The sequence below is a fragment of the Rhinoderma darwinii genome, chromosome 4, assembly GCF_050947455.1.
Source record: "Rhinoderma darwinii isolate aRhiDar2 chromosome 4, aRhiDar2.hap1, whole genome shotgun sequence".
Taxonomy (NCBI): domain Eukaryota; kingdom Metazoa; phylum Chordata; class Amphibia; order Anura; family Rhinodermatidae; genus Rhinoderma; species Rhinoderma darwinii.
The window spans coordinates 363,731,048-363,757,876 of NC_134690.1; the positions used below are offsets into that span (position 1 = coordinate 363,731,048).

Here is a 26,829-nt window from a genome sequence, read left to right on the forward strand (position 1 = left end):
CTGACCTACAGTAACTCAAGTTTCTTGTGATCTATTAACTAAGAAGTGATTTTGGACTAGTGTAAATTTTTTATAGGGTTGTCTCAGGACAGCATACCCTGTCCATATATCCTACTGGGGCAGATGGAGGTCATAGAGGGAGGGTCCACACTTAAAAGGGCCATTAGGGGCTAGAATTACATAAATAAACCAAAAAAGCAATACTTACCAATACTTGACCTCAGCGATCCAGCACTGTCGCTCCAGTGGTACTCCTGGTGGTTGTTTAATTGCATGTACCATGTGACCGATGCAGCCAATCAGAGGGCTCTTCAGGGCTCACTGGTGAATAATCTTATTTTTGGCATAATGCCAGAAATACAACATACGGCCACTGAGCCCTCTGATTGGCTGCAGCGGTTACATCCTACTTGCATGTAAACAATCATCGGGAATGCCACTGGAGCGTCAGCGCAGGATCGCCGGGGGCAAGGATAGGTAAGTATTGCTTTTTTGGTTTATTTAGTTCATTTCCAGTCCCTAATATAAAAATGTTCACATACAGGATAGCCCCCTTTTAAGGGCCCTCCTCCATCAGCTAGAACAGAGAGCGATAAAAAAGAGTGGTATTGAAAATGTTGAGAAATTAAAACACAAAGTACATAAAACTTGCAGGACTTTTCATTATACAATGATTTAGCTTAATGTAAATAGAATGGTAAAACCCATCACTTTTGCATTGGATGACATCACAGCTAGCAGAGACAGCGCCAGTATGTCATTCAGCCACAAGCAAGCCCATGTTTTCTTAGGAAACGTCTTCTTTTACTTCGCTCACATATAATACAGAGCTTCTAATGAAAACCCGGTGCGTTTAGATGTAAACATACTTTTCATGGTTGATATAACTTTTCAGCGATTCATCAAGGGCTTTCTTAGTAATTACTGCCCCATACTTGTGGATAACATCATTTCCGAACGTGGAATGGGAGCAATTAAAGGCCTTGTTAAAAATGAATGTGTCCAAATTTCCCCAGTTGTGCAGCAGAGTGGAAAAAAAAATGTGATTGGGACCTTAACATATCTTGCTTTACCATTCTTCATTATTCACATCTGTTGCCATTGTTTCCATGGTACAATAAAACTTACATGGATTGTCATTCTCTTTGATATACGACAGGTGTTACTTTTATTTTGCAGACTCCAGACTATACATAGCCCAGTGTGCTAATAAAATGTATACATCACACCTACCCAATGTGGGTAGAATAGTTAGAATCAATTTACTGCTGGCATGATGTCCGTATCATATCTTTGTTGGCTGTAAGTGATATATGAGTTCTTTAAGGGCAATGACCTAGCGTGTGAGGAGAAGGGAGTGTAGCTCCGCAGCACATCTGTTAGCCTGTCATGAGGGGCTGCAAAACATATTGAAGATACAAAACATAAGGATGATACATGCAAGCTGATTTTGATGTCAGAAAGTATCTTGTTTTAGAAATGGTGTCATATATGTGCTCCTTCTCCCCTACACCATTGTCACGTACACTTTCCCAGTTCGTGACATGGGTGCCGACCATAAGGGGTTAAGTAATCTATTTCCACTCGCTCAATCTTGCACCCACCTTCCACTCAGGTCAGTGTAAATTACACGCCAACACAGTCAATACCCCCAAGATACACAACCCACTGCCACCACCTACCAAATTCTGGGCCGATAGGTACCGAAGAACTCCGGTATAAATAACATAGGATACACACCTCATACTTGGATCTGGCCCACACAATGTGAACCACATTCTGTTGTCCTAGTCATATTTTTTGGTTTGTGTTTCCAGAGCTGCCCCCCCAGCTCTTAAGTAAGTGAGGTGTTTGTGAATGGACAGGGAGGTTGTACCAGGTAGATACCTTACGAAGGGATGGAAACTGACCCCCAGCCGGTAAGAAATGTTGCTGACACAGACATTGTTAACTGGAGCTTTGCTAAACATGTCTTCTCACAGAGAGGCACTAAATTTAAATGGTTCACAACTGTTCAGAACAGTCTCTGAGACAGACAACTTATTTTGCAGCAGTTGGTTATGGTGTCCACAACTCTGACACAGTCTCTATCAGGGGCTTGTCAGCACCATGTGCAGAGACAGCATCTAATTCAACCTCCATCAGTCTGTCTCTCAGGACATGAGGCGCTCCTCACACGACTGCGGCCTCAGACCCTCCTGACATCACACTACCCCAGCCCTCACTTTACCTATTTTACTTCACTGCGCACTACTTGCAGCCCGGTCACTGACAGGTACCCTCCTCCTTCACCACAGACTAACGTTCAAACACTTTGGCACCAACTATAAGTGCCATTATCTATCTCTTTAGATCCCGCTATAGGGACATAGAGTGCAACGTCCTCTGCGTTCTATCCACCTCTTTCTAGAACTTCTACAGGAGATTACTTTAACCCCTTTGCGCACTCTGATGTGCCATTACATCCTGGTGTGGGAGGTGATGTATAGAGCGTGCTCCATACGCTTCATGCGTCAATAAAAAAGTTATTGCTCTTGGAAGGTGTGAAGTAAAAAAACAAAAACGAAAAAACAAAAAATTGCTTTGTCCCGAAGGGGTTAACAGGCTTAATCCTCTAACAACATGGTGCCTGGGGCCATCACTCCATGTTAGCATGTTGTAGCACCAAGTTTCCACAACCGTACCATACTAAGACATATCTTAATATCTTAAATGTATCACCTATATATTTTTTAATCATTAAAACCAGATGGTGAAGCATATTCTATTTTTTTTAATCTGTTTTTATTTTCTAATTGTAGATTTTTTTAATTCTATTTTCTATACTTGATTATGGGTGCAGCCATCTTGCGTGAGCTGCTGTGTTTACAGCAGTCACATGGTCCATAGAGACGATAGCCTGGAGCTGACCCATTAACTTCTATCAGAGATTGTTCTAGGCATGCGCTGTGACTTGTGCAAAGGTAATTGTGCAGGAAGGAATGGCAGGGGAGCTGTGTCTATCACCTAGTGTCAATGGTGGATCCTGTGTTCTCTATATAGAGGTGTTATCTTTCATAGTAATCCTGCCTGTGATGATAATAAGATGACTGCTGGGAAGTGATCTATACAGAACAGGAAGTGTCAGTCTACTGTGAGACTCTGTGGCCAGAGTGAAAACTGCAAGATTTTAGGATTATTTTCTAATATAAATAATGAGATAGAAAAAAAAAAATCTTGGAGTGTAACTAAAATTTAAAAAAAACTTGTTATATGTCATAATGACACGTCAGAAGACTTAAACAATGAGGGCCTGAGCACGGAAACCCCCACCAATCTCTAAAATGAAGCGTCAGAAGCGCTGTGCCGAGCACGTTTCTGATCGGCTTTCCCCAGAGCAGTGTACGGTCTTAATAGAAAGTCTATGAGTCCGTACACCACTCGCTCAGCTTTCAGAGGACAGCTGATCAAAAACTAAGCGCCACAGTGCAGATTAGGCATAGGTGTCAAAGGTGACACTACATCTTCTTTCAGTGACAGTCCCTAAACTTTTGGCACTTCTTCAATCATGAGCACTAGTCATTGAGTACAAATAATTTTAAGTACAATTGTCTACATTTCCTTACGAATATTATTAATAAATTCTACTGGGGGTCATATGTTAACAGTGTCCTTTATTGGGCAGGCACCTTAAAGGAGTATTCTTTAGATTAGAAACACAGATTGTGTTCCGACACATTTGTGTCCCAGACCCCTGATGATGCAGCAATTTCGTTGAAACATGTTGGGGAAGGAGGACTAGTGGTGTTTCTTACCTTTTAATATACTTTGTGCTAGCAATAATACTGTAAATGTTTGTAGGGACTAGTTCCGGATCGATCAGTCCCAGCAATACAAGCCGGTTGGAGTGTTAGATACTGACTTATGCATGACTTATAATACTATATACAAAATAGCCTGGCACAGAATCTGTTTTTGTATTAACTTTTTTTTCACTCATTTACATGCACTATGAGTTTTAAGATGTATGAATATAGGTTGTTGATTGTTTGGCCTGTTAGTGAACTCCGGGGTCACTAGTGGGGCTTTTTGTCCTTTTATGAATTTTTTTAATTGGAAACAATTCCCTTTTTAGATATTTTCTTGTCTTGTAGCTGGTTAATCTAGTTGTTAATGAAAAAGGTAAACAGTTTTGAAATATATTGTAACGATCTGTGCATCTGTGTCATCCTCACATGACCAGGACAGATTTTCCCATTCACTGGCAGCAAGCAGAGAACTTTTCAACCGTGAGACATTTTGTGTATTTTAATATTTTCCTCAAATTGAAATGAAGGGAGAGATGGTACGGCAGGGCATTGTTTGGTGCATAAAACAGAGGTAATGGGGTAACACTAAAGTTGGAGGGAGAGACAACACAGCAAGGCATTGTTTGGTGCGTTTGTCGCCTGGTACTGCAGCTTACAGTACAGTCACAATCATATATATGGCACTGTTCCTAGGTAAACAATAAATGGAAGGCAACAGTCGCTCGAGAGCCACAGCCCCTTCATTCAGCTGATCAGTGGGGGTACCTGGAGTTTGATTGGAAAATAGTGCCACAATCAATATTGTACTAGTTTCACGTCATCTTTCTTATAGGAGGTCCTATGTTGGCCTCACGGCACGTTTAACCCGTTAATGCCCGCCAATACGCCTTTTCACGGCAGACGTTAAGGGTACTTATGCCAGAGCGCCGCCTTTTCACGGCGCTCTGACATAAGCCCGACATGGGTGTCCTGTGCCGGCTAAAGCAGGTGTAGGGCGGTCTAAGGAGCTGAATAGCGAGCGCCACATCCAAGTGGATTTGGAGGGAGGGTGCTCCCTCTCTCACCCCATCGGCACCCTGCAATTGCAATCGCAGGGTGCCAATGGCTTCTATGGCAGCCAGGGGCCTAACAAAGGCCTCCAGGTCTGCCGGTAGTGGATGCCTGCTAAGCCATGCCTAAGGCATGACCTAGCAGGTGCAGTGTTATAAAAGGGATCATAAGATCGCATAGTGAAGTCCCCCAGTTGGACTAAAAATAAAGTTATCAAAAAGTTTAATAAAGTTAATAATAAATAAATAAAAATCCCAAAGAAAAAAAAATGAAAAACCCACTTTTTCCCTTATAAAATACTTTAATATGAAAAATCAAAAATAAAAAATAAAACATTACACATGTTTGGTATTGCGGACCCCACCTATAAAGTGATTATGTAATTTAACCCACACAGTGAACGCCGTAAAAAGCAATGCCAGAATTGCTGTTTTCTGTTGATCCTGCCTTCAAAAAAATGTGATAAAAAGTGATCAAAAAGTCACATGTACTCCAAAACGGTACCAATAAAAACTAGAAGTTGTCCTGCATAAAAAAAGCCCCATACAGCTGCATCGGTAAAAAAATAAAACAATTATGGCTCTTAAAACATGGCAACACAAAAACAAATAATTTTTTTTAAAAAGTGTTTTTACTGTGTACAAGTAGTAAAACATACAAAATCGATATAATTTTGGTATCGCCACAATCGTAATGACCCTCTGAATAAAGTTATTATGTTATTTATTCCACACAGTAAACGGCGTAAATCTAAGATGCAAAAAGAGCGGCGAAATTTATCAATACATTTTATGTACCCCAAAATGATGCTATTAAAACAAAAACTTGTCCCGCAAAAAACAAGACCTTATGTAGCTATGGCGACGCAAAAAGAAAAAAGTTATAGCTCTTTTTAATGCGACAATGGAAAAACGCAAAAAATAGCTTGGTCATTAAGGTTTAAAATAGACCGGCCATTAAAAGGTTAAAGTGGTTTTCTGAAATTTTAATAATAGCCCATCAATACTAAAGTCTCGAAAAAAAATAAAAATCTTTCAGTTCAGCTTAGATATGGGATTGAGAAAATCTATTTGATATTTTAGGCTAGATTCACATTTTTCCAAGCCTTATTTTGATACAAAATGTAAATGTATTTTTATTCTGTTAAAGGGGGTGTCTTTCCCACTAAAAAAAAGTGTTCTCCCATTTTGAAGGACACAGTACATCTGTTTGTCACATAACCAGCTCATTTATTTCAATGAGAACTGTTTAATGAGTCATTTTCCAAAAAGAGTTGAAGACTTGCAAAAAAAATTACCTAAAGATGTAAGCGGGGCTGGATTTTCCTATAGGCAGAGTAAGTCTGTGCCTATAGATGGACCTGGGGTAAGAGAAACTGCTAAAGGAAACATGTACAGTATATGTAAATAAACTGAACAGTATCCCATATACATTCTTTCTAGAACAGTATTATGTCGGCAACAAGTTAAAAAGAAAATGGAACGTAATTGATATTAGCAGAGACAATCACTTTCTTATGTATTAATTTTCAAATATATCTATAAAATTGTGTCTGGCTTAGGCTGCATTCACATCTGCGTTCCGTCGGAGCTTTCCATTGGAACGAGCCCTGACTGACACAAACGGAAACCAGAGGTTTCCGTTTCCATCACTATTGACTTCAATGGTGACGGATCCGGTGCCAATGGTTTCCGTTTATTTCCATTGTGCAAGGGTTCTGTAGTTTTGACGGAATCAATAGCGTAGTCGACTACACTATTAGTTACGTCAAAATGACAGAACACCTGCACAACGGAGACAAACGGAAACCATTTGCACCAGATCCGTCACCATTGAAATCGATGGTGATGGAGACGGAAACCTTTGGTTTCCGTTTGTGTCAGTCAGGGATCCATTCCGACAGAAAATTTTGATGGAACGTCGGAGCGGAGCCCTGACACAGATGTGAATGCAGCCTAAGGCGGGATTCACACGAACGGGTCGCGCCCGAGCCCGAGTGCCGGCCGGTAAAATCGGCCATTCTGCCCGGCCGGTTTGCATAAAGTTTTGCATCCGTGCCGGGCAGATCCGGACAGTGACATCAGCGGCAACTCCTGAAGGGGAATCCCCATGTGTTCGGGGATTCCGCTTCAGGAGTTTCCCCTGATGTCACTGCCCAGATATGGACAGAGACATCAAGCGCTCTGTCCAGGAGCGGAATCCCCGAAAACACGGGGATTCCGCTCCTTCAAGGAGCTAAAGTGCGGCTAGCACATAGCAGAGCAGGTAGATACCTCCCCGCTCTGCTATAGTGGCGTCGCTGCAGTAGTAGCAGCCGCAACAGCAGCAGCTGCTGCTACTAGCAGCGCCATCGAAGGTGTCGCCTGGCCAGGAAAACAAGCAGGGGACGGGAGCCAGCGCAGCGCTCCCTTCCACCTGCTGTACACCCCGGCCCTGCCACACCGTGTACAGCGATGCCATTCGTCAGAATGGCATCAACTCCTCCTCCTCACATGCACTCTGCGCTGTGAGGAGGAAGAGATAGAGCGCACTCGGAACACATTCCGGTGATGGCCGTGTATTACCCGGCCCCATAGACTGCTATGGGAGCCGGGTGGCCGGGTACCCGGGCGAAGATAGAGCATGTCCTATTTTTTGACGGCCGGATTTCCCGGCCGTCAAAAAATCGGTCGTGTGAATAGCCCCATTAGGGGTCTATTATTCCTAATGCAGCCGGGGGCCGGCCGATTTATGAACGGCCGGCACCCGGCCGGGAAACCCTGCCGTGTGAATGAGGCCTAAGTGCAACTTTTTGAGGCCATTATGTCACTTGTTTCTGATCACTTTATCTTTGTATCTACATTGTCATTTACATTTCACACATTGTTAGTTTTTCCAGTTGAGCGGTAAAAATAATTCAATTTATTTTCCTATTCCACAACTTTTTATTTAGTATGAAAGTTTTTGAAAGTGAACCTTTATGATTTGACCATATAGTTTACTGTGTTGATGATAAAGAGTAACTTTTAATTCAAAGCCAGACGTGTGAATGTAGAAACTGTTGCTGAGTAACCATGTCTTTACTAGAGCACCTTTTCTGAACTGAAATCTTTGAAGCTCCAGTATATGAAACTTTCTGAAATAAAAGAAATGTCTAAGATCACATAAAATCCACCATCCAAATTTCACATCGAATAGGGTTGAAAGTTTTCAGTTGACATTTAGTGATGCTTTGAAAACTAAGACAAACTTTAGTTTCATACCAAATTAAACAAAAGTTTTATGCAAGTGCAACTTTTTTGTTAAGTTTTTGAGAAAAGCTGAGAAAACTGACAAAATATAAAATAAATTTTGGAATGGTGTAAATAGATTACTATGGAGATATCTCATGATGTCATTTTCTAAGCCCAAATTCTCTATGTACTGTTTATCAGTCAAAATGAGAGAAGATATTTAATAAAAGAAAAGAAAATCCAAAATCAATTCTCAAAATCCAGAATAAATAACCTGAGTACATAGTCTGATCCTGCAGTCATGTGTTACTCTACTCCCTCTGCCACCTCTTCTTGCAAACTTAGACAGTAGGAGGGTGAGCAGACGGAAGGGTGTAACACATGACTGCAGGATGTGACTACGCACCGGGTTTGTTTGTAATCTGTAACCATTGAACATTTCAAACCCAAATCATGGAACATTTGTAAACCTTGCCACTGTTCTAGCTGGAAACATCTTTTTGTGGTTTGGATCACGGGACAGTTGGCAAGTATGGAGAGAAGGAGTGTATTAATCTTCGTTCGCAACTAGCTGAATGGCTACCTACAAAATAATTACAATGTTAAAGGTGTTGTCTGGTTTAGAAAACCCATTTTCAATTACCATATTAGGGAACTTTGAGTATAAGGAGCAGTTACAAAGAGTGTCTCAGAGCTTCTAGGATTTCAATGGAAATGGTGTAATACTTAATTTCCCCTGAGGTGGAGCTGCAGGGGAATTGATCACTTGCTGCCGGGTACCCCCGTAAATTGCAGCTGATTGTGGGGGGATTTTGGAAGTAGAATTTCCTGTAAACAGCTTTTTGCCAGGGGATATTCTAACAAAAAGGGGTTGTCCAAAGCTGAGGACTTCTAGAAAAGCAGTTGATGAAAATTATTTCTTGCTATTATACAATTTTATGTATCTGTGTTTTGTTGATTTTTCACCTGAAAAATACAATATTTCTGGGAAGCTTTTGTTTTAGGTTGGGGAATATTTCTAAAGGATTTTCTACAAATCTTCCTTCATTAATGTAGCATACATAAAATCCTTTTATCCACCTATGTAGGTGATTCAGCGCAGTAGTTATTCTTTTTATTTCAGTCTATAAAAAAGGGATTACAAATAAATAAAGCTCAGCTAGGCTTTCATTGTTATTAAAGCAAAGAGAAACAAAATATATTGATTTCTTGGAAAGACGGGTTTAAAAGTCTTTTGATTGTAAACCTATAGCTTTATATTGGTTGATGATATGTGACAGGTAGAATATTTCAACCAGTCTCTCATATTAGTAGTTGAGAAAATTGAAAGCGCAGTAAAGCTAAAAGTAATACAGTTAAGCTACTCTTTGACACTCAGGCTTGCAATGCAATTTCCAGGAGATAAAATATTTGACATAGACATAAGTGGACTAATACACCATAGTGGCAAACATTTATTTAGCTTATTTAGTTTCAAAATAAAAATATCTACTGAAAAATTTTACAAAATACACAAAAACTAAAAATGAAATACAAAATTCTATAGTAATCTGTGGCATTTGGATGATGATCCATTGATAGGAAATCTTCAGGCTCCATCAGTTTGTGACATTAATATTTTTACAACTCTGGAGACGTAGAGTAAATGACTTATGTTCTACATTATTTACAGCCTAGTGCCAAAAATGGACAGGTTAGAAAATATATTTAAAATGAGATTGCTAGAAATTTTTAAAGGAGGTCCTTTTGCCTGAACATGCTTCGTACACTTTACTAAACAGGCCTCATGCACACGACCGTAGCCGTGTGCACGGCCGTGATTTTCTGTCACCCGCAAATCGTAGGACATGCACATGGCCGCCGTCTTTGTTTTCAATGAGCCCGGACCGCAGAAGACGGCCGTAATAGCACATGCCCGTTCTTTCTGCGGTGCGGGTTCCCGGGCCGTGCAAAGACTGCAAAAACTATGGTCGTGTGCATGGCCCCATAGAAATGAATGGGGCCGCAATTCTGCCGTGGATTTTCTGGGGGATTGCGGCCGCAAAAACACGTTCATGTGAATGTGGCCTAAATGTTTGACAAGTTTTCCATTGTTATTATTTAAAACAATGATCATTATATAGACAGTGCCGAAGTGCTAAACATTTTACTGTACAGACGAGCCACATACCCACATTACCCAATGCCCACTATGACTGTGTTAAGCAGGGAATAATACAATTTAATCACATAGTCATCTAATATTACAATCAGAAGGTTGGCACCTAACTTTCCACAAACTCTGAACATCATTTAAGGGCATGGCCAGATGTGGCGGAATTGCTCTGGAATTCCTCTGCGGACAGTCCGCTGCGTAAATCCGCAGCCGACAGTTTCTCTATTGGTTTCCACACCTTTTTAGTTAGGTTCGTGCAGATGTGGCGGAAAACTCTGCTGCGGACCATAGGCTGTGGTACGGAATTTGGCTGTTGGAGGTGCGCAACTGGCTGTTGCGGACTTGTTGCAGAATTTCTCTATTGACTTCAATGGAGATTCAAAATTCCGCAATGAAATCCGCAGAGGTTATGTGTGTTGCGTTGTGGATTGGTTTTACGAACAGGATATTTCTTCATTCTGGCTGGACCTTTGTGTTTCGAGGTCTATAGCCAGACTGAGATGAAATGTTTTAAAAGACAGCAGGATGTACTCTTCACCTGAATACGCAACGGCTAATCCGTAGCAATTTACTGCACATTTTAGGCAAAGCCGCAACGGAATTGGCAACCCAGATTATGTGCGGCATTGATGCGGACAGTGTCTACATAAAAATGCCACGTCTGGCCATGCCCTAATTCTGCATTGCTAGACAGAAATACATTTCACACCATTTAGGGTCTTTGGAAAGTTCGGTAACATCCACTATGGACATTGTAATGACTGTCAGTAGTGATTATCTTTAATACAGATGAATGGAATAGGAACAGTTTTTGTTCACACAAAAGGACACATGTAGCTCAGTTTATTATATTTAGTTACTCTGTAGAATAGTGCAGATTAAACACAATATAAAACTTACGTTATTGTTATATGTGGACCCAAGTAGGCGCAGCAAGGTGGCGTTATTTTCAGAATCTCTGCCTCAGGGACCTGTCTAGTGATTGAGGACTGAGTAGCCTGTATTCTACATAGTGTAGTTCTAGATATATTCAACTGTTTTTGAGGTCGAAAAATAACACCAAGTAGTAACATAGTTGCTTGACTTTCCTGTAATATTAATAACCTTTAGAAAGAGCACATCTGAGTGTAAGCATCTGGACAAAATCCCAAACATATGTTTCCAATGAAGGATTATTTGCCATGCCATTGCACATAGCATTGTTACACAAGACACCATTTTTCCATGTGCAAATCAAAGACATTTTACAGGCACAACTGTTATTTGCGACATTATTTCCCCTGAATCATTTTTATTACCAGCGGTCAAGATAGTTTTACTTCAGTGAGGACTGGACTGTTCTCAAATTAAATGTTGTGACGTCTTGAGATTTGACGTGTTGGGGTTTGGGAATGGAGTTCTTACTTTGTAATGACTTTTATTGTCATTTACAGCTGCAAGTAACTTGTAACACAACTGCAGAAAGTAGCTCAGGAGTAACACAAAAGTTTGTATGCTGATTATTCAAGCTTGTTATTCTGGAAATGAATGAAAGAAATCTACTTACATTAATAACTTGAGTAACTTTTTACATTGCAAGTATTTACCTTGTACTAACTATACATTACCGCCTGTGTTATGTAGTCCAGAGCATCATTCACAATTCTGCAGGTTTAAAGCATTTCTAACTTTTCAGGTGACTTTTTCAGAATATGTGTGTACATGAGAAATAACACTATTTCTGGCCATTATGACTTGACTACTGAATTAGTACCTAACTGCTATTACTTATTTTATACACAGCACAGAGAACCCTTCTCTCTAATCTCTATATCACACACACACACACACACACACGTGTGTATATATATATATATATATATATATATATATATATATATATATATATATATATATATACACAAGCTGCAGCAACAGAGAATACAATACAGCAGTAATGAGTAGGCTGAGGCAGCAACACTTACCAGGAAGCTGAAGCATGTCTGTGTGTTTTGTTCTCACTCTGCTCCCCCTCCCTTCTCCATAGACTTGTATTGGCAAACAGGGAAGAGACACACCCCCACCTTCTGCAGCCCATCAATTCAGATCTGTAACTAGGGACAGATTTTGCTTAACAACAGGGGGTGGACAGCAGATTACAGGAAGGGAGACACTTAGTGGCAGTAACTTCACACAGAATTTGCATGGATGAAAAAACAAAATTTGAACAGTTTGAAAAGTTGGCGTCCATTTAAGAGTGGGATCTTCCTTCATTCCTTTATTTTCACCCTGTAGAATTTTCTGATGCAGGTTAAACAAACTGTCTCACTGTAATATAAGAGCTTGGCTAATCTTGTACCAGCAGGACTGTGAATTCAGCTCTGGGATATAATGCAAGCTGTATCTCAGGATCTGTTTAAGATCAATAGCACGTCCATAGAGGTTTCTGGGATGAGCAGGTTGGAGGTTGTAGCCCAGGGACCTGGGGCCTGATACTCACTAGCATCCTGAATTCTTCATAGTGTAGTTTAACTAGATATATTGAATGGTTCCAGAGCATGGAAATAAGAGAGGTTTCTGTGACTTAAATTCGAATGCCCAGATCCTTTGGTGCTAAAAGGCGAGACTGTGGGGGTGATGTCTCATCCATCAACCATGTGACTATGTTACATACAGAATTAGAGAAATTTCGGCCAGCCTAGAAGGTTGAAATTCCCTGTCTATTTCGGCAGCAGGCGCAGGCTATTTTATGTCTGTGTTTGTGTCTCATTCACCATTCACAAGCTATAGGCTGCCATAAACAGCAACCTGTATTCTACTTATAGATTTGTTGGGCAATGACCGGGAGTTCAGAATTATTATGGGAATATTCCTGTTGCTAGATGCAGAAATTCTGTCAACAACACTATGTTAGGGAATGGCTATTTATGTAAACTTGGATTTGTATTTTGCTGAAAATCATTAAACTTAATGTTAGAATCAACACGATTCATGATGCAAAAGTGTATATAGGAGAATAGGAAATTTTATTTAACTATAAATCAAATATAATCAAAATGTTCTGTAGATGTTAGATAATATAACAAGCAATACATAAGAGGTCACAAAAATGTAATACAATGGCTTTTATGAGACGTTTTATAAACCTGGTAAACAGTTATAGCATATATGACTATTCTCCTCTATTGGGTGTACTATCTAAATGTATCACGCCATTGTGAACCTATTTTGGACCAGTGAACCATATCTTCACATAAGATTGGTCTGTCATCTTGCATCACAATAGGCCACATTATTTTGGTCGGTGATGAATTATAACTGTTCATTTTGATAGATTATATGTGTTATAGTGTCATGATTGGGTCATGTAGCCAAAGGGCAAAATTTGTGGTAAAGTAAAATGACGTCAAAAATACATTGGTTCTTGTAAAGCGAGACCTTGCCCCATTACCTGCCTGCTTCAGACGGAAATAAATAAGGGTATGTGTTATTTGGTGGAATTTTACACATAACTATGAATTGATCGGTCTATGCAACCTGACGAGATGAAAATGCCTTTGCTGATCCCATGACTGAACACCATACTGTATAGATGCCCTTTGTAATCCTTTGTCTTTTTGTGCTGCATAGTGAATGTATGAAGAGAATGTACTTTTAATTAGTTTACACTGAAATAGAATCAAATTGTTAATTGCCGATCTGCACTGTTTTGGCTGTGCGGCTGAACCATTCATGATGTCATTTGATGTCTTCTGTCATGCCATATGTTTTATTTAATTCTGTGGGTAACAAGATGCAGATCTACAGTAATCCGTTTATCCCAAATAGCGAAACAAAAAATATAAAATAATGCTAATTATAGCTGCTTTACCAGTTTATAACTGTCTTAAATCTTAGATTAAATACTATTTTAATCCTGGTCTGTGTGATGTTCGGTATATTTGTACCTAAAGGGGACCTGTTACTAGGTTATATAAGTTGAACTAGTAATCTGGCATGAATAACACTGTCTCCCTGATTACAGCACCACTTTTTTTTTCGGGACGCCAACCGTTCCAGAGATATGGACTATTTTGTTAGCGCCCTATATGCTAATTTGCTGTAGTAAGCCAATGGCCAACGGCCAACTACCCACCTACTCCCAAGGTGGAGCTAAGCTTCCCTGCCTCTGACGCGGCCAGGTGCAACGTGATTTCACCAGAACAGCCATATCTCATGGCCGCTCTATAGTTGCCTCACGCTGACTTTGGGAAAATGAGGGTAGTCCATAACCTGGTGGCTAACTACACCAAATTAGCATATAGGTCACCTACACAAAGAGAAGGGGCATCTCTGAAAAAGGGTGTCTCAGGAAAAATACGGCACTGAAATTGGGAGACCGCACTATTCAGGTCAGGTTAAGTTCAGCGTATATGACCTAGTGACAGGTCCTCTTTAACTAGTTAGATATGTAAAATGACAAATGGGTGACCCATATCATAATGAAAATAGCAATGTCCTACAAGTTTTATAGAAATAATTTTCCTATTTTCAGTTTTTTTCCACTGATATTATATTATAAAATATTAATTTTGGATGGAAATAACACAAACTATTATTTTGTCTTGTTTGCAGGACCCCAAGCTGAAAGAGCAGTTGGAAGTTGGGAACTTTGGAGGCCGATTAGAATATCGGATGTTTACCATAGTTTATGGACCAGATCTGGTTAACATTTCATATCTGAATTTAGTAGCGTTTCAAGAGGAAATTGCAAAGGTAGGTTGTGGAAGCAATTATTTTGAATTTTATTTATTGGCTACAGAATATAACTTTAGTTGTCAAATTAATTTAAAAAAAAAATGATGACGAACAATACAAGGTAAATACTCTGATTACAATAAAAAAAATTTGCTTTTATTTGGTAACAAGTCATCCAGATTCCACAAAAGGCACATATTCTTTTTACACACTGCCGGCTATAATTTTGTGAAGAACCAAAAAGGTTGTGCTTTAAATGTCCTCCATCTCTACAAATTTTTTCTTTATTACTCTAGTGCATCTAAAATTAAATGTAAGCACTTTACAATAAGTCTTGATTAAAAAAAAAACTCCCATCATTCTGGGGCTACAGCTGTAATGCAGGCCTATGCATCTCCATGGTAACAGACAGCAAACAAACTCTGTGGAATATATGATCCTGCAGTCATACTCCCTTCCAGGATTACAATACACAGAGTTTGCTTGTTGTCTGTTACCATGGAGACGCCTAGGTCTGCAGAACAGCTGTACACACAAAACAATAGGACGTTTTTAATCAAGATCTGTTGCAAAGTTGCTTTGTTTTTCATTTTAAATGCGTAAGGGAAATAAAAAGAATTGCTTATGAAGGTGAATATAGCCTTTAGCATAAATGGATGGACTTAGGACATGTCTGACATTCTTATAATGAACATTAGAAACTATGAGCCATCTCTACTGTTTTGCATAGTTTTACTGAATTAGTCTTGTACACAGAGATAACCTTTTGCATCTCTTTTCTTGCTATTAAAACGTTGAAAATAGGACAAACCCCATTATCCTTTGTACGACAAATCCTTCACAGCGTCACAGCTTTTACTATAACCGGAAGTCATAACGTATATGTGAACGCTGCCGAGGGCAAGTGTTCTTCGGTTTATGGATGCAATTTCATGTCTTTTGGAGGATTATATTTAACTGAAACCTAACTCCCCTGCAGTAAATGCATTATTTTCTTACAGCCATTTTTAGTGTATTCTGCCGGTTCTAGTATCACTAAACCAACTGAATTCCTGTCATTACCACTGCCATGTAAATACATTTATCTACATACGTATAAGTGGTCACTGAATTTCCGTACTGCTATACAGTATTCTGCCCCTCCACTCTACACAGACTTGTTTTATGGCCCTTCATTTCATGCAATACGAAGGATCAGAGGTAGGTTTTGCGCTATCTTGAAGGAGCTATTGTGAAGCAGATTAAAATTTGTTTCAAAGAACAAAGTGCGTAACAATACATTTATAATAATTACTAATGTTGCGTAGTGGCAACAGGCTCCAGTGGCTTAGCAATAGATGTAGCAAATAATGCGATGGCAACAAGACGTATAGGGTCCAATGAAACTGGTGGTTCAGAGACATAATGACCTATCCTTGCCAGTTGCCAATGTGGTGATGAAACTAGAAAGAGATATCTCACTAAATAAATATTCAATAGATATAGTGTATAGTGATCTTACAAATCTTGATGTCACTGTATATGGTGGCATGGGATGTCATTGGGACCTTGTTGATAGGACCAGGTATAGCATTTATACCAGGACCAGGAGATCTAAGCTGGAGATCTATTGGCCAGAATTAGTTTAATTTTATTAAATCAACTTAAAATAAGTCATATGAGTGAATGTGAGGAAATTAAAGGTATGACGTTTAAGATATAACACATGCATTGTTCTGTATCACATAATGGTGCATGGACCATTTATCACACATTTTTAACAAAATATATTATTTTAGAATCTCAAAATTAAATTCAGTGTTTCTGTATTCAGTGGGGTACGAACACCTTTGCGGTATCTTGAACTGTTTGGCTTACAGTATGATGTGTGATTTATTAATCAAGTTATAATCCTGAGTGACTTAGTCTGACATTTACGTCTTTCTTGATGGCTTTTTCCCCATGGTGACATGCAGATTTATCGTAATTAAGTCTATCAAGGATTAACAGGCTTATGAGAATCTGCAATACATGTCTATGAACAACATAACAGATGCTCGTTTTAATGTTTACATTATATTTTCAGAAACATGATTTTGTAGAATGGAACCTGCAATATATGTGTATGGTATTAATAGGAACAACAATTAAATGGGGCTGCAGGTTTTGGAACAGTGATGTCCAGAATGATGTATATAGAGGTAAAGATATTGGGGCAGATGTACTAATGCCGTCTAAGATTTAGACAGTGTAAACAAAGCTGTCAGAAGATGCACCAAATTTATCATGGTGGTGAATGCTGTATTATAAATGTAAAGTATCTTACTTGACCTGCTAAACACTTTTCCCCTTTTTATACCACCTATGATTTGGCTTAGTTTGCAACAGATTTTTGTTGCAGTTTTTTTTTATCTTAAGCCACGTCTCTTTTCCGTTAAAAAGGATCTGTCACTAGTTTATTAATGTCCTATCTCCTAACTAATCTAATAGGCGCTATGATGCTGATAAATACATAATTTAAAAAAAAATGTTTTTTATTTGCAAAGTTATGTGCATTTTTCTAATTATGCTAATTGGGCTTTACTTGTCAAATGGGAGGTAACTCTTTCTTTTCACTCTGGGTGGTGTAATATTTTTTGTATGACGCTGTCCAATCAGCATACAGCTTCTCCCTCTTCCCTGCCCAGCAACACAGTGTGATCATATAGTATACAGCTCCATTCCCGACTGTATTTTTAACTGGTGATACCTCCTGTTGTTTCACAGAATCTCATCTATTACATGCCACCAGAACCACTGTTCTAGTTGGTCCACAGCCGGAGATATGGCTATTTGAATTGATCCCCCTTCCCTCCAGCCTCAGTCTCTCACACTGTGTGAAGCAGCTTCATGCTGATAGGACAGCGTCAGAGGCTGTGAGGAGGCTCCATTTCAGGAGAATCGCTGCTGTTACCTCCCACTTGTCTAGTATAGTTCCATTTGCATATTTAAAATAAAGCTCATAACTTTTAGAATAATATACTTTTTGGGACACAATTTTCACTAGAATTATCAGTGTGACTTTGCCTATTAGATTAGCTAGAACATTGGGCATTACTAAACTGATGACCGATTATTTAAAAAGTGTCTAGTAAGTCGCAAACATCTGGTCTAACAAGAAATGCGTCAAACTGCACCAAGATGTGACACATTTTGTTGCAATTTACGACACGTTTGAGCTGCAGACACATTAGTACATTTCCCCATAGTGTTCATTGTCTCAGAGATCTCCTCTAGGGGACTGAATTATTGCTCAACATATATTATCTAGCGTGACAACATAAAGTACTTGATTCAATAAACTTTATTTAAGAAAACAAAGCAGATCAACCCCTTTATCTAATAGAGTGCATGTAGGGCTAAAATACTCTTAAATTGTGGCAGTGGGAGAGGCTGTCACTGTTCATTCACCTTGTGCATAAAAAAAAAAAGATTGTCTATAGGGATCAATTGAATAGAAGAGCAGCTTGTAGCTTCAGGCGTCCACCTTGATTCAAAATCAATATAAGGACCCCCAAACCATCACTTGACATTTGCCATAATGCTGCTGTGTTCTCATGTGTCTGAGAGGTCTTTGGGGCTTAGAAGTGACTGCAACTTTGCCTCTCCTATAGCTGCACCACTGACTGTATATACACTATATGAACAAAAGTATTAGGACACCTACACATTACACCTGCAGGAGCTTTAATGACATCCCATTCTAAATCCACAGACATGGAGTTAATTCCCATTTTGCCACTAAAACAGTTTTCACTGGGAAGGCTTTCTACAAGATTTTGGAGTGTGTCTGTGGGAACAGAATTTGTAAGGTCAGATACTGATGATGGACGAGAGGGTCTAGCTCGCAATCTCTGTTCTAGTTCATCCCAAAGGTGTTCTATGGGGTTGAGGTCAGGGCTCTGTGCAGGCCAGTCAAGTTATTCCACACCAAACTTACCCAACCATGTCTTTATGGACCTTGTGCACTGGAGAACAGTCATGCTAGAACAGGAAAGGGCCTTCCTCAAACTGTTACCACAAAGTTGGAAGCTGCAATTGTCCAAAATGTTTTGGTATGCTGAAGAATTAAGATTACCCTTCACTGGAAGTAAAGGGCCAAGGCCAACCCCTGAAAAACAACTCCACAGCATTATGTCTCCTCCACCAAACTTTACAGTTGGCACAATGTAGTCAGGCAGGTAAAGTTCTCCTGGCATTTGCCAAACCCAGACTCGTCCATGCAGCTGCTTGGTTATGGGAACCCATGCCATGAAGCTGGCAGTGCACAATTTTTGTGCTGATGTTAATGTCAGAGGATGATTGGACTTTTATGGACTATGCGCCAAAGCAGTCAGTGGCCCAACTCTGTAACTTTGAGTGGTCTGCCACTTCATAGTTGAGTTGCTGTAGTTTCTAAATGCTTCCACTTTGCAATGATAACATTTACAGTTGATTGTGAATTATTTTCCCTTTTTGATATTCCACAAACTGACTTGTTGCAGAAGTGGCTATTTTATTACAGTACCACGGTGAAATTTAGTGAGCTCTTTACAACGACCCATTTTTTTTACCAAAGTTTGTAACTGCAGACTGCATGGTGAGGTGCTGAATTTTATACATCAGTAGCAATGGGACTGAATGAAACAACTGAATTCAATGATTAAGAGGCGGGTCCCCATACTTTTGTAAACAAACAGTGCTTCCCTTCCGCCGAAATGGTTCTCAAAACTACAAGCGCTAAGTTATTTCAAACAAAATAACAGACTTGTGAAGTTACTTTCTAAATAGTCTTGATTAAAATATCCCACCAGAAATGTCTCCATCATTATAGACAACAGACCTTGTCAATGGTCCACTCCCTCTGACCCCTCCTCTTGCTAATCTACAGACTATCGGAAGAGCAGTCAGATGAAAGAGAGTAACACATTATTGCAGGAGCAGACAACACACAGGGTTTGTTTGTAATCAGTAACTATGGAGACACAAAGCTCTGCATAGGAGCTGTATACACAAAAAGGCAAGAGGTAACAAAGATAATTGACAAAAAGGAGATGGTAAGAAAATCTATTTGCAACGTTGTTTATTTTTTTAGATACTTGAGAGCAATAAAGAAAAACCGTATCAAAGCACACATAGGCTCTATTCTATAGGCCCTTTTACACGGGCCAATTATCGTGCAAACGCTCGTTCACAAAACACACGTTCCTGATAATTGCCCTTTGTAAACTAAAATATTATCGCTGTTGGCAGTACATCTCCGTGTGTAAACAAGAAGATGCGCTGCCGACATGATAACAACCGCGATCGGAGTAACAACCGCTCATCCCCATCCATAGCTCCGTGTGACAGGAGCAGACGAGCCCTGATCAACACTGTCTCGTTGATCGGCGCTCATTTACACGGCCCTTGACGGGCCATGTAAGATTACTATAACATTTATGTATTTGTCTATTAACATATATTCATAAGCATTTAAAAGTCACTGCCATTTTTACCAAGAACACAAATAGGGCTTAATACAATATATTTAATATCTACACTAATACTTAAAATAATATTGGGTTATAATAATAGGAGATGGTCACCGGAGAATTTATTATTTGGCATTTCACTATAAAGTTACAGGACTTGTGAATTCTGAATTTTTTTTACTTGCCCTTTTACTTTTTACAATTTCATATAACTTTTAACTCAATGATAATTTTATTACTTAATTATAATTTATTATTGTACCTCAATGTGCAGATTTATAAGTGGCTGATTTCTAGGACAACTCGATATTCTGCAGTATGTTATATTGTTAAACCTGACGTCTGCTAGTGTGACATACACAATCAAAAATGATTAAGATCAATGTCTGATATTAGGAGGTAACATTCAAGTTACTCATCAACTTGTTGTAAAATTGTTGAATAGACAGAACTGTCTCTCATGCTTAACTCAAATGTAAGAGTAAAGGATAAGTATGACTTGAAATTATATAGTCAGCGATTTTTCTCTGGAAAATTGCAGAAAAAAAGCATATGCACTTATCTCAGTATACTGGTGCATTGTGTGAGTTTTTTTCCAATGAGATATTTTCAATTTTCCTTGTATTTTACTATGTTATGTGCATATAGTACAACTGTGGTAGATTAAGATTGCTATTCTCCAGGTTTTTCTTATTTAAATTTCATTATATGCTGATTTTAGGCCGTTTAATGTTTATATTTGAATTTTTTAATATATATATATATATATATATATATATATATATATATATATATATATATATATATATATATACACACATATACATACATATACAGGGGGGTGCATTATATAATAATAATAATAATAGGTATACAGTTTAAATAGTATTTTATAGATTAACAATCAATTAAGTACAATCTCTTATATGCTCACATTGGCGCCCTCACTATTTACACATTGCAGTAATCTAGTTTTTACACTAACACTTTGGTACAAAGTTTTTTATTGCCATTCATTTCTTGGCTGCTTCTTTTATGAACTGCATCATGTTATCAACCATGTTTGGTTTTCCTGAATATAACTTTTCTTTGATAACTCACCAAAAAAAAAAAAGTCCATCGGGGGTAAAGCTTAGTGATCGTTGTGGCCATTCCTCTGGGCCTCGTATACCTATCCACCTATTGGCTAATTTTTAGTCAAGAAAATTACGCACCGCTAAAGCACAGTGGGGAGGACTCCATCTTCCTTAAAACAGAAGTCTTAATTTTCATTGCTCCAACTGCAATTGTTGTATTACATTTTCTTGGAGCATGTTAAGGTACAGGTCTGAGGTTTATTGTAGAAAATTGGTCCAATTACCCCTTTACTTGAAAGGGCCACCCAAACTGTAACCACAGGGTGATTCATCTGTTCTTCAATTGTTGGAAGGGGGTTTTCTGTTAAGTAATAAATTCAGTTGTGCCTAGTAACAGCTCCTGAAAGTTTGAAACTGGCTTCATCGGACCAAGTTATTTTTCTAATAATGCCATCTGCCATCTCCTTGTGTTTCTTCATTCAAAATTGCCTCACATTGTAATTAGACTGTTTGAAAAATCTCCTCCTATATACCTACTTATGTTTCCAGGGCAGTGGTCAAAGTGTGCGCCCCACCACCCTTGGTTTCTGAAGTTCAGCTTGAAAGCTCTCGTATGCACAGTCAAATATTTCATTGGCCACTTACACCCCTTCCCTGCCAATTCCTAAGATTCTTATTTATAATACATACTCCCTATTCCATTTACCAACATCCCCTCTACCCCCATCAATGCAGGTGCAATTCTCAATACAGGGTCGGCTGGTCACCCTATCCTATAGCTGTAGTAGGATCCAATGGCTCCAGCAGCTTATCTCCCTGCTCCATTCCTCACCACTCTAAGGCCCCATTCAGATTACGTTTTTTGTCATACGTTTAGCGCATAAGACGCATATGTTAAATGCACGCTGTGGCCTACACCTGTGGCATCGGTCATTTAATGTATACGTCATGAAAAGGTTATGCCTTAGGCCTCATGCACACGACCGTAGTGTTTTTCTGGTCCGCAAATTCCAGGACCGTATTCCGTGAAATGTCATCCGCAGTTCATCCGTATGTAATCCGCAGTTCATCCGTATGTAATCCGCAAAATGCGGATGAAAAAAAAAAAGCCTAGGTAAAACAGGATGACGACAGAACTCATTCCCGGTCGTCGCCTAGCAACACTTCCGCAAATCCGCAAAACTGCGGATGACACACGGAGGTGTATCCGCAATTTCCACGGGCCCATTGACTTCTATTGGCATGTCCGCATCAAATTTGTGGCCCGTAATAAGACATGTCCTGAGTTTCTGCGGCACGGATTTGCGGACATGCGGAGACCCGTGAAAACACGGATAGTGTGTATGGGCCCATAGAAATGAATGGGTCCGCAATTCTCCCGTGGATTTGCGGGGGAATTGCGGACGCAAAAACACGGTCGTGTGCATGAGGCCTTAGAGTGGCATCTGTTATCCATAGTTTCCCATGTTAAAAAAAAAAAAGTATTCTGCACGGTATACGTTTTTATACTTCATTCTGTTATATGAAATAGTGTAGTCTACTATACCATACCTATTTTTGTGGTATGTTGATGTATACTGGCCTGACAGAGGCCAAAAGGACACTCTTGTGGCCTCTATTGGGATAATATAACTCTATGGACACATTTAGCATGTACTTCGGGAGCTTTCCTGTTGTATATGCAAAAAGTACATCACAAACCTGATGTGAACAGGGCCTTAGATATATAAATGTATCGATAAACTATTGCCCACAGTTTTCTTTCTGTAATCTGCTGTTTCCTTCTACAGGGTAGTCTTTTTTACATCTCTAGTTACATTGGGTGCCTGGGACACAATGAAAGTATTTTTCTCTATTTCCATTTCCTCCCCAGTGTACTAAAGGGAAGCATTCCCACAACATTATCAGCAGCTCAGACACGGCGTCCAATTATTTGCACAGTGAAATATAAAGGTAGAGCGTAATTTTTTCCGTTTAAATCCTCAAATTGTACTCTTGGTGCCCAAGGGGGCTGTCTGCTCCTCCTAACCCTCAGCATATATTGATCTAATTGACTTGCTTATTTCTTCTCAAATCCTTCCTCTTTGGGGGTCTGAAAATCACAATTGAATTTAATAGGTACAAATGCATATTGAGAGAATTTTTTAACCTGTCAGCGGTGTGGATCATTTCAATACATTGTTATTATATATCATCAAAACCAACTTCAATAAGCCAAGATTCCTCAATTCCATGTTGACCAACAGTTTAAAGGTCAGACTTAACCATCAAATGTATGGTCAGTTCACATCAAATCTGGCCATATAGTATCTCACGGTTTGCTTGATATCAGCTGAAATATTCCAGTTCCCCTCCCCTACCCTCCAAAAATAAAAAAATTATTCTTACCAGTGTCTTAATATTCTTCATACTCTCTTCCGCCGAATCACACCAGTTTATTTTTGCATGCTGTTCACTCAGAGAGGATAAACACAGTGTCCCCCTGAACTGAAAAACATACCAGGGGCTCTTGTACAGACAACATTTATGCCAGAGTACCCTTTTCAGGGCAACAACAGGGCCACATCGTAGAGTGAGCGGTATGGAGAAATGAGCAGTCACTTTTCTTATATTTTCATATATCGTATTAAGGGTCTATTCTGTTTTTCTCAATGAGGACACACTCAGTTAGTGAATATTTGTGTCTGCACGAAGTCATGATCTGCTCAATCCTTTACTAAAATCAAAACAGACCTTTTTCAGCTGTGATTTTTACTGTATAACCGCGGCCTGTAGATCTTCCCATGTGTTTTCACAGTAGAAACATGTTCTTTTAAGGGCGCACTACAGTTTAAAAATAGAAAAAAAAAATAATAAATAAAATATTAAGAACACTGGATCTATATGAATGCTATATATGTCTTAGGAGGCATCTTTTTGTCTCCATCTCCTTCATCATCCAGTGCTTGTGCTGGTTAAAACACATGGGAAAAGGGGCTTAGGCTGCTTTGTATTGACGGCAAGGCAGCTTGCTTCATCAGAAATCTTCCCCCACTGCTTTGTCTACAATGAAGACCAGACAAGCTATACACCTCCACTTTAGCTAAGGCTCTATTTACATGACAGGGTCCACGTGTCGGCCGATAAAAACTTCCATTTTGGTCCGTTTTTCTTGGCTATTTTGCATCCGTTCCCTGCCATGTTTTCATTTTTAAAGGCTGATTTTGACCCGTTTTGCATCCATTTTTTTCCCAGTCGTTTTTAAAAACGAATACATTTCAAATGTAAATTTTTTGCCACGCACTTCCCTCTGTAGATAATGCCAAACACTGCCCTCTGTAGATACATCCACGGCTCCCCTGTAGGTAATACCACACAGCCCCCCTGTAGGTAATGCCACACCGCCCCCTGTAGGTAGTGCCACACAGACCCCTGTAAACAGTGCCACACAGCCCCCCTGTAGGTAATGTCACACAGCCCCACTGTTTGTAATGCCACACAGCCCCCTATAGGTAATGCCACACAGCCCCCCTGTAGGTAATGCCACACAGCCCCTTGTAGGTAATGCCACACAGCCCCCTATAGATAATGCCACACAGCCCCGCTGTAGGTAGCTCTACACAGCACCCTTTTACATAGCATACCCCCGCATAGATGGCACCCCCTACTTTCCTGTAGACAGCGCCACTGTAGTGGACCGTTCCAGGAGAAGTCCCTGATTTCAATGTCCATATATGGAGAGGGAAGTCAGGGACTTCTCCTGGAGCGGAAACACCGACCACAGCGCCGGGGATTCTGTTTCAGGAGTAGGGGACCGTGCCAAGAGAGGTCCCTGCCATCACTGTCCATATATAGACAGTGAAGATAGGGACTTCTCCTGAAGCGGAATCCCCAGCCACAGCTTCGGCAATGCTGTGGCCGGGGATTGGGGATTCCACTCCTAAAGGGAGCAAAGAAATGCCTTCCTCCTCCTCACATGCACTTCGCACTGTGAGGAGGAGGAGAAGAGAGCGAACGAGCGGCAGAAAGCTTGGCCGTCACTGAGATCACATCCGAGTGACAGCCATGCTTTACACGGCCCCATAGACTTCTATGGGAGCCGTGTGGCCGGGAGAGCAGCCGAAAATAGGGTTTATCAGGCCGTCAAAAAATCGGCCGTGTGAATAGCCCCATTTGGGGTCTATTGTTCCTAATGTGGCTGTGTGACGACCATTTAAAAAACGTCTGTCACACGGCTGGGAATCCCTTTTGTGGGGATAAGGCCTAAACCTCAACCCTTTCATTCCCTTTTAAGCCCAACATAGAAACATGCGGTCAGAATTTACTCTGCAAATAAAATAATTTGTTTCTTGCAGTAATTTTAAATAGATCTTTATATATTTTAATTTTTTTATTTTCTTATGAGTTTTTTTGTTTAGTGTCCCTTTAATAGTCTATTTTAAGTTCAATAACATGAGATAAACTACTCTGGAAAGGGTTGTTAAATAACTTCCTTGTGCGCAATCAATCATTAATGAAGACTCAAGTCATTGCGGTGAGTTTTTAGCCGATTATTAAATTCATTAGCCCTGTTTACATTGTGAATTTCACATATTTGTTATGGTAAATATTTGCTATTTAGTTTCTAAATTACCAGTGTATGAAATTGAAACTCTTGTGCTAAACTCTTTTTGTGATGATTAATGTCTTCCTGCGTGACAGACCGGCTTCTGTTCTGCTGTACCTGACTGTCGTCTCCCGGCTCCTGTTATTAGGACGGTGGCTGTCTGCAGTCCTTACAAAATCCTTATTGAGGATGACATATATTTAAATTACTGAACCAGTTAGAGGAAAATTGAGACATATTTTGTGGCTTTCTTATTATTAAAATGACTGTGCTTTCTTGGAATTGCATTTCCAGGCTGGAAGATGGAAGGTCTAATAAACAGGGTGAGAAATATTCCTGTTGGAAATGTGAGCTATAGTTTGGTGTAATAAATTCCCAGCTTTTCTTTTCATTCCAGATCAGTTTATGTGCACATTAGCATGGTGAATGGTGGCTACAGTGCACGAATACATCTAAAAAAAATAAAATGGATCACATCCAATTACTTTGCCGTTTTTACTTCTAGATTAAAAGGGCAGATTAAAGTTTGTACAAGCTCAGTCCTCAGTCTCAAACGGTTCCTGTACAATACATGTCCACATTTCCTTGCTCAGTTTTTATCAACAGATACATTGCACTTTGTGAACAATCTCTTACTACAGTTTACAATTACACACAGATATAGCAGAATGAACAGACTTAGATGTAGCTGAGCTGAGTCAATCACTTACCACAACTCATTGTTATATCCCATTGGGTATCACAGTGTATTATTTGTGGTTTTACCTAGGGCTACA

The 26,829-nt window shown here is 39.6% G+C and overlaps 1 protein-coding gene across 1 annotated transcript in view; it reads left to right on the forward strand.

Moving 5' to 3' along the window:
* The window catches only part of PLCB1 (phospholipase C beta 1), a 612,909-nt gene that overhangs the window by 320,277 nt on the left and 265,803 nt on the right, over window positions 1–26,829 (forward strand). The window contains exon 4 of the mRNA XM_075863061.1: window positions 14,799–14,939. Within this exon, the coding sequence (XP_075719176.1) occupies window positions 14,799–14,939 (141 nt within the window). The remainder of the gene's footprint in view (window positions 1–14,798; window positions 14,940–26,829) is intronic.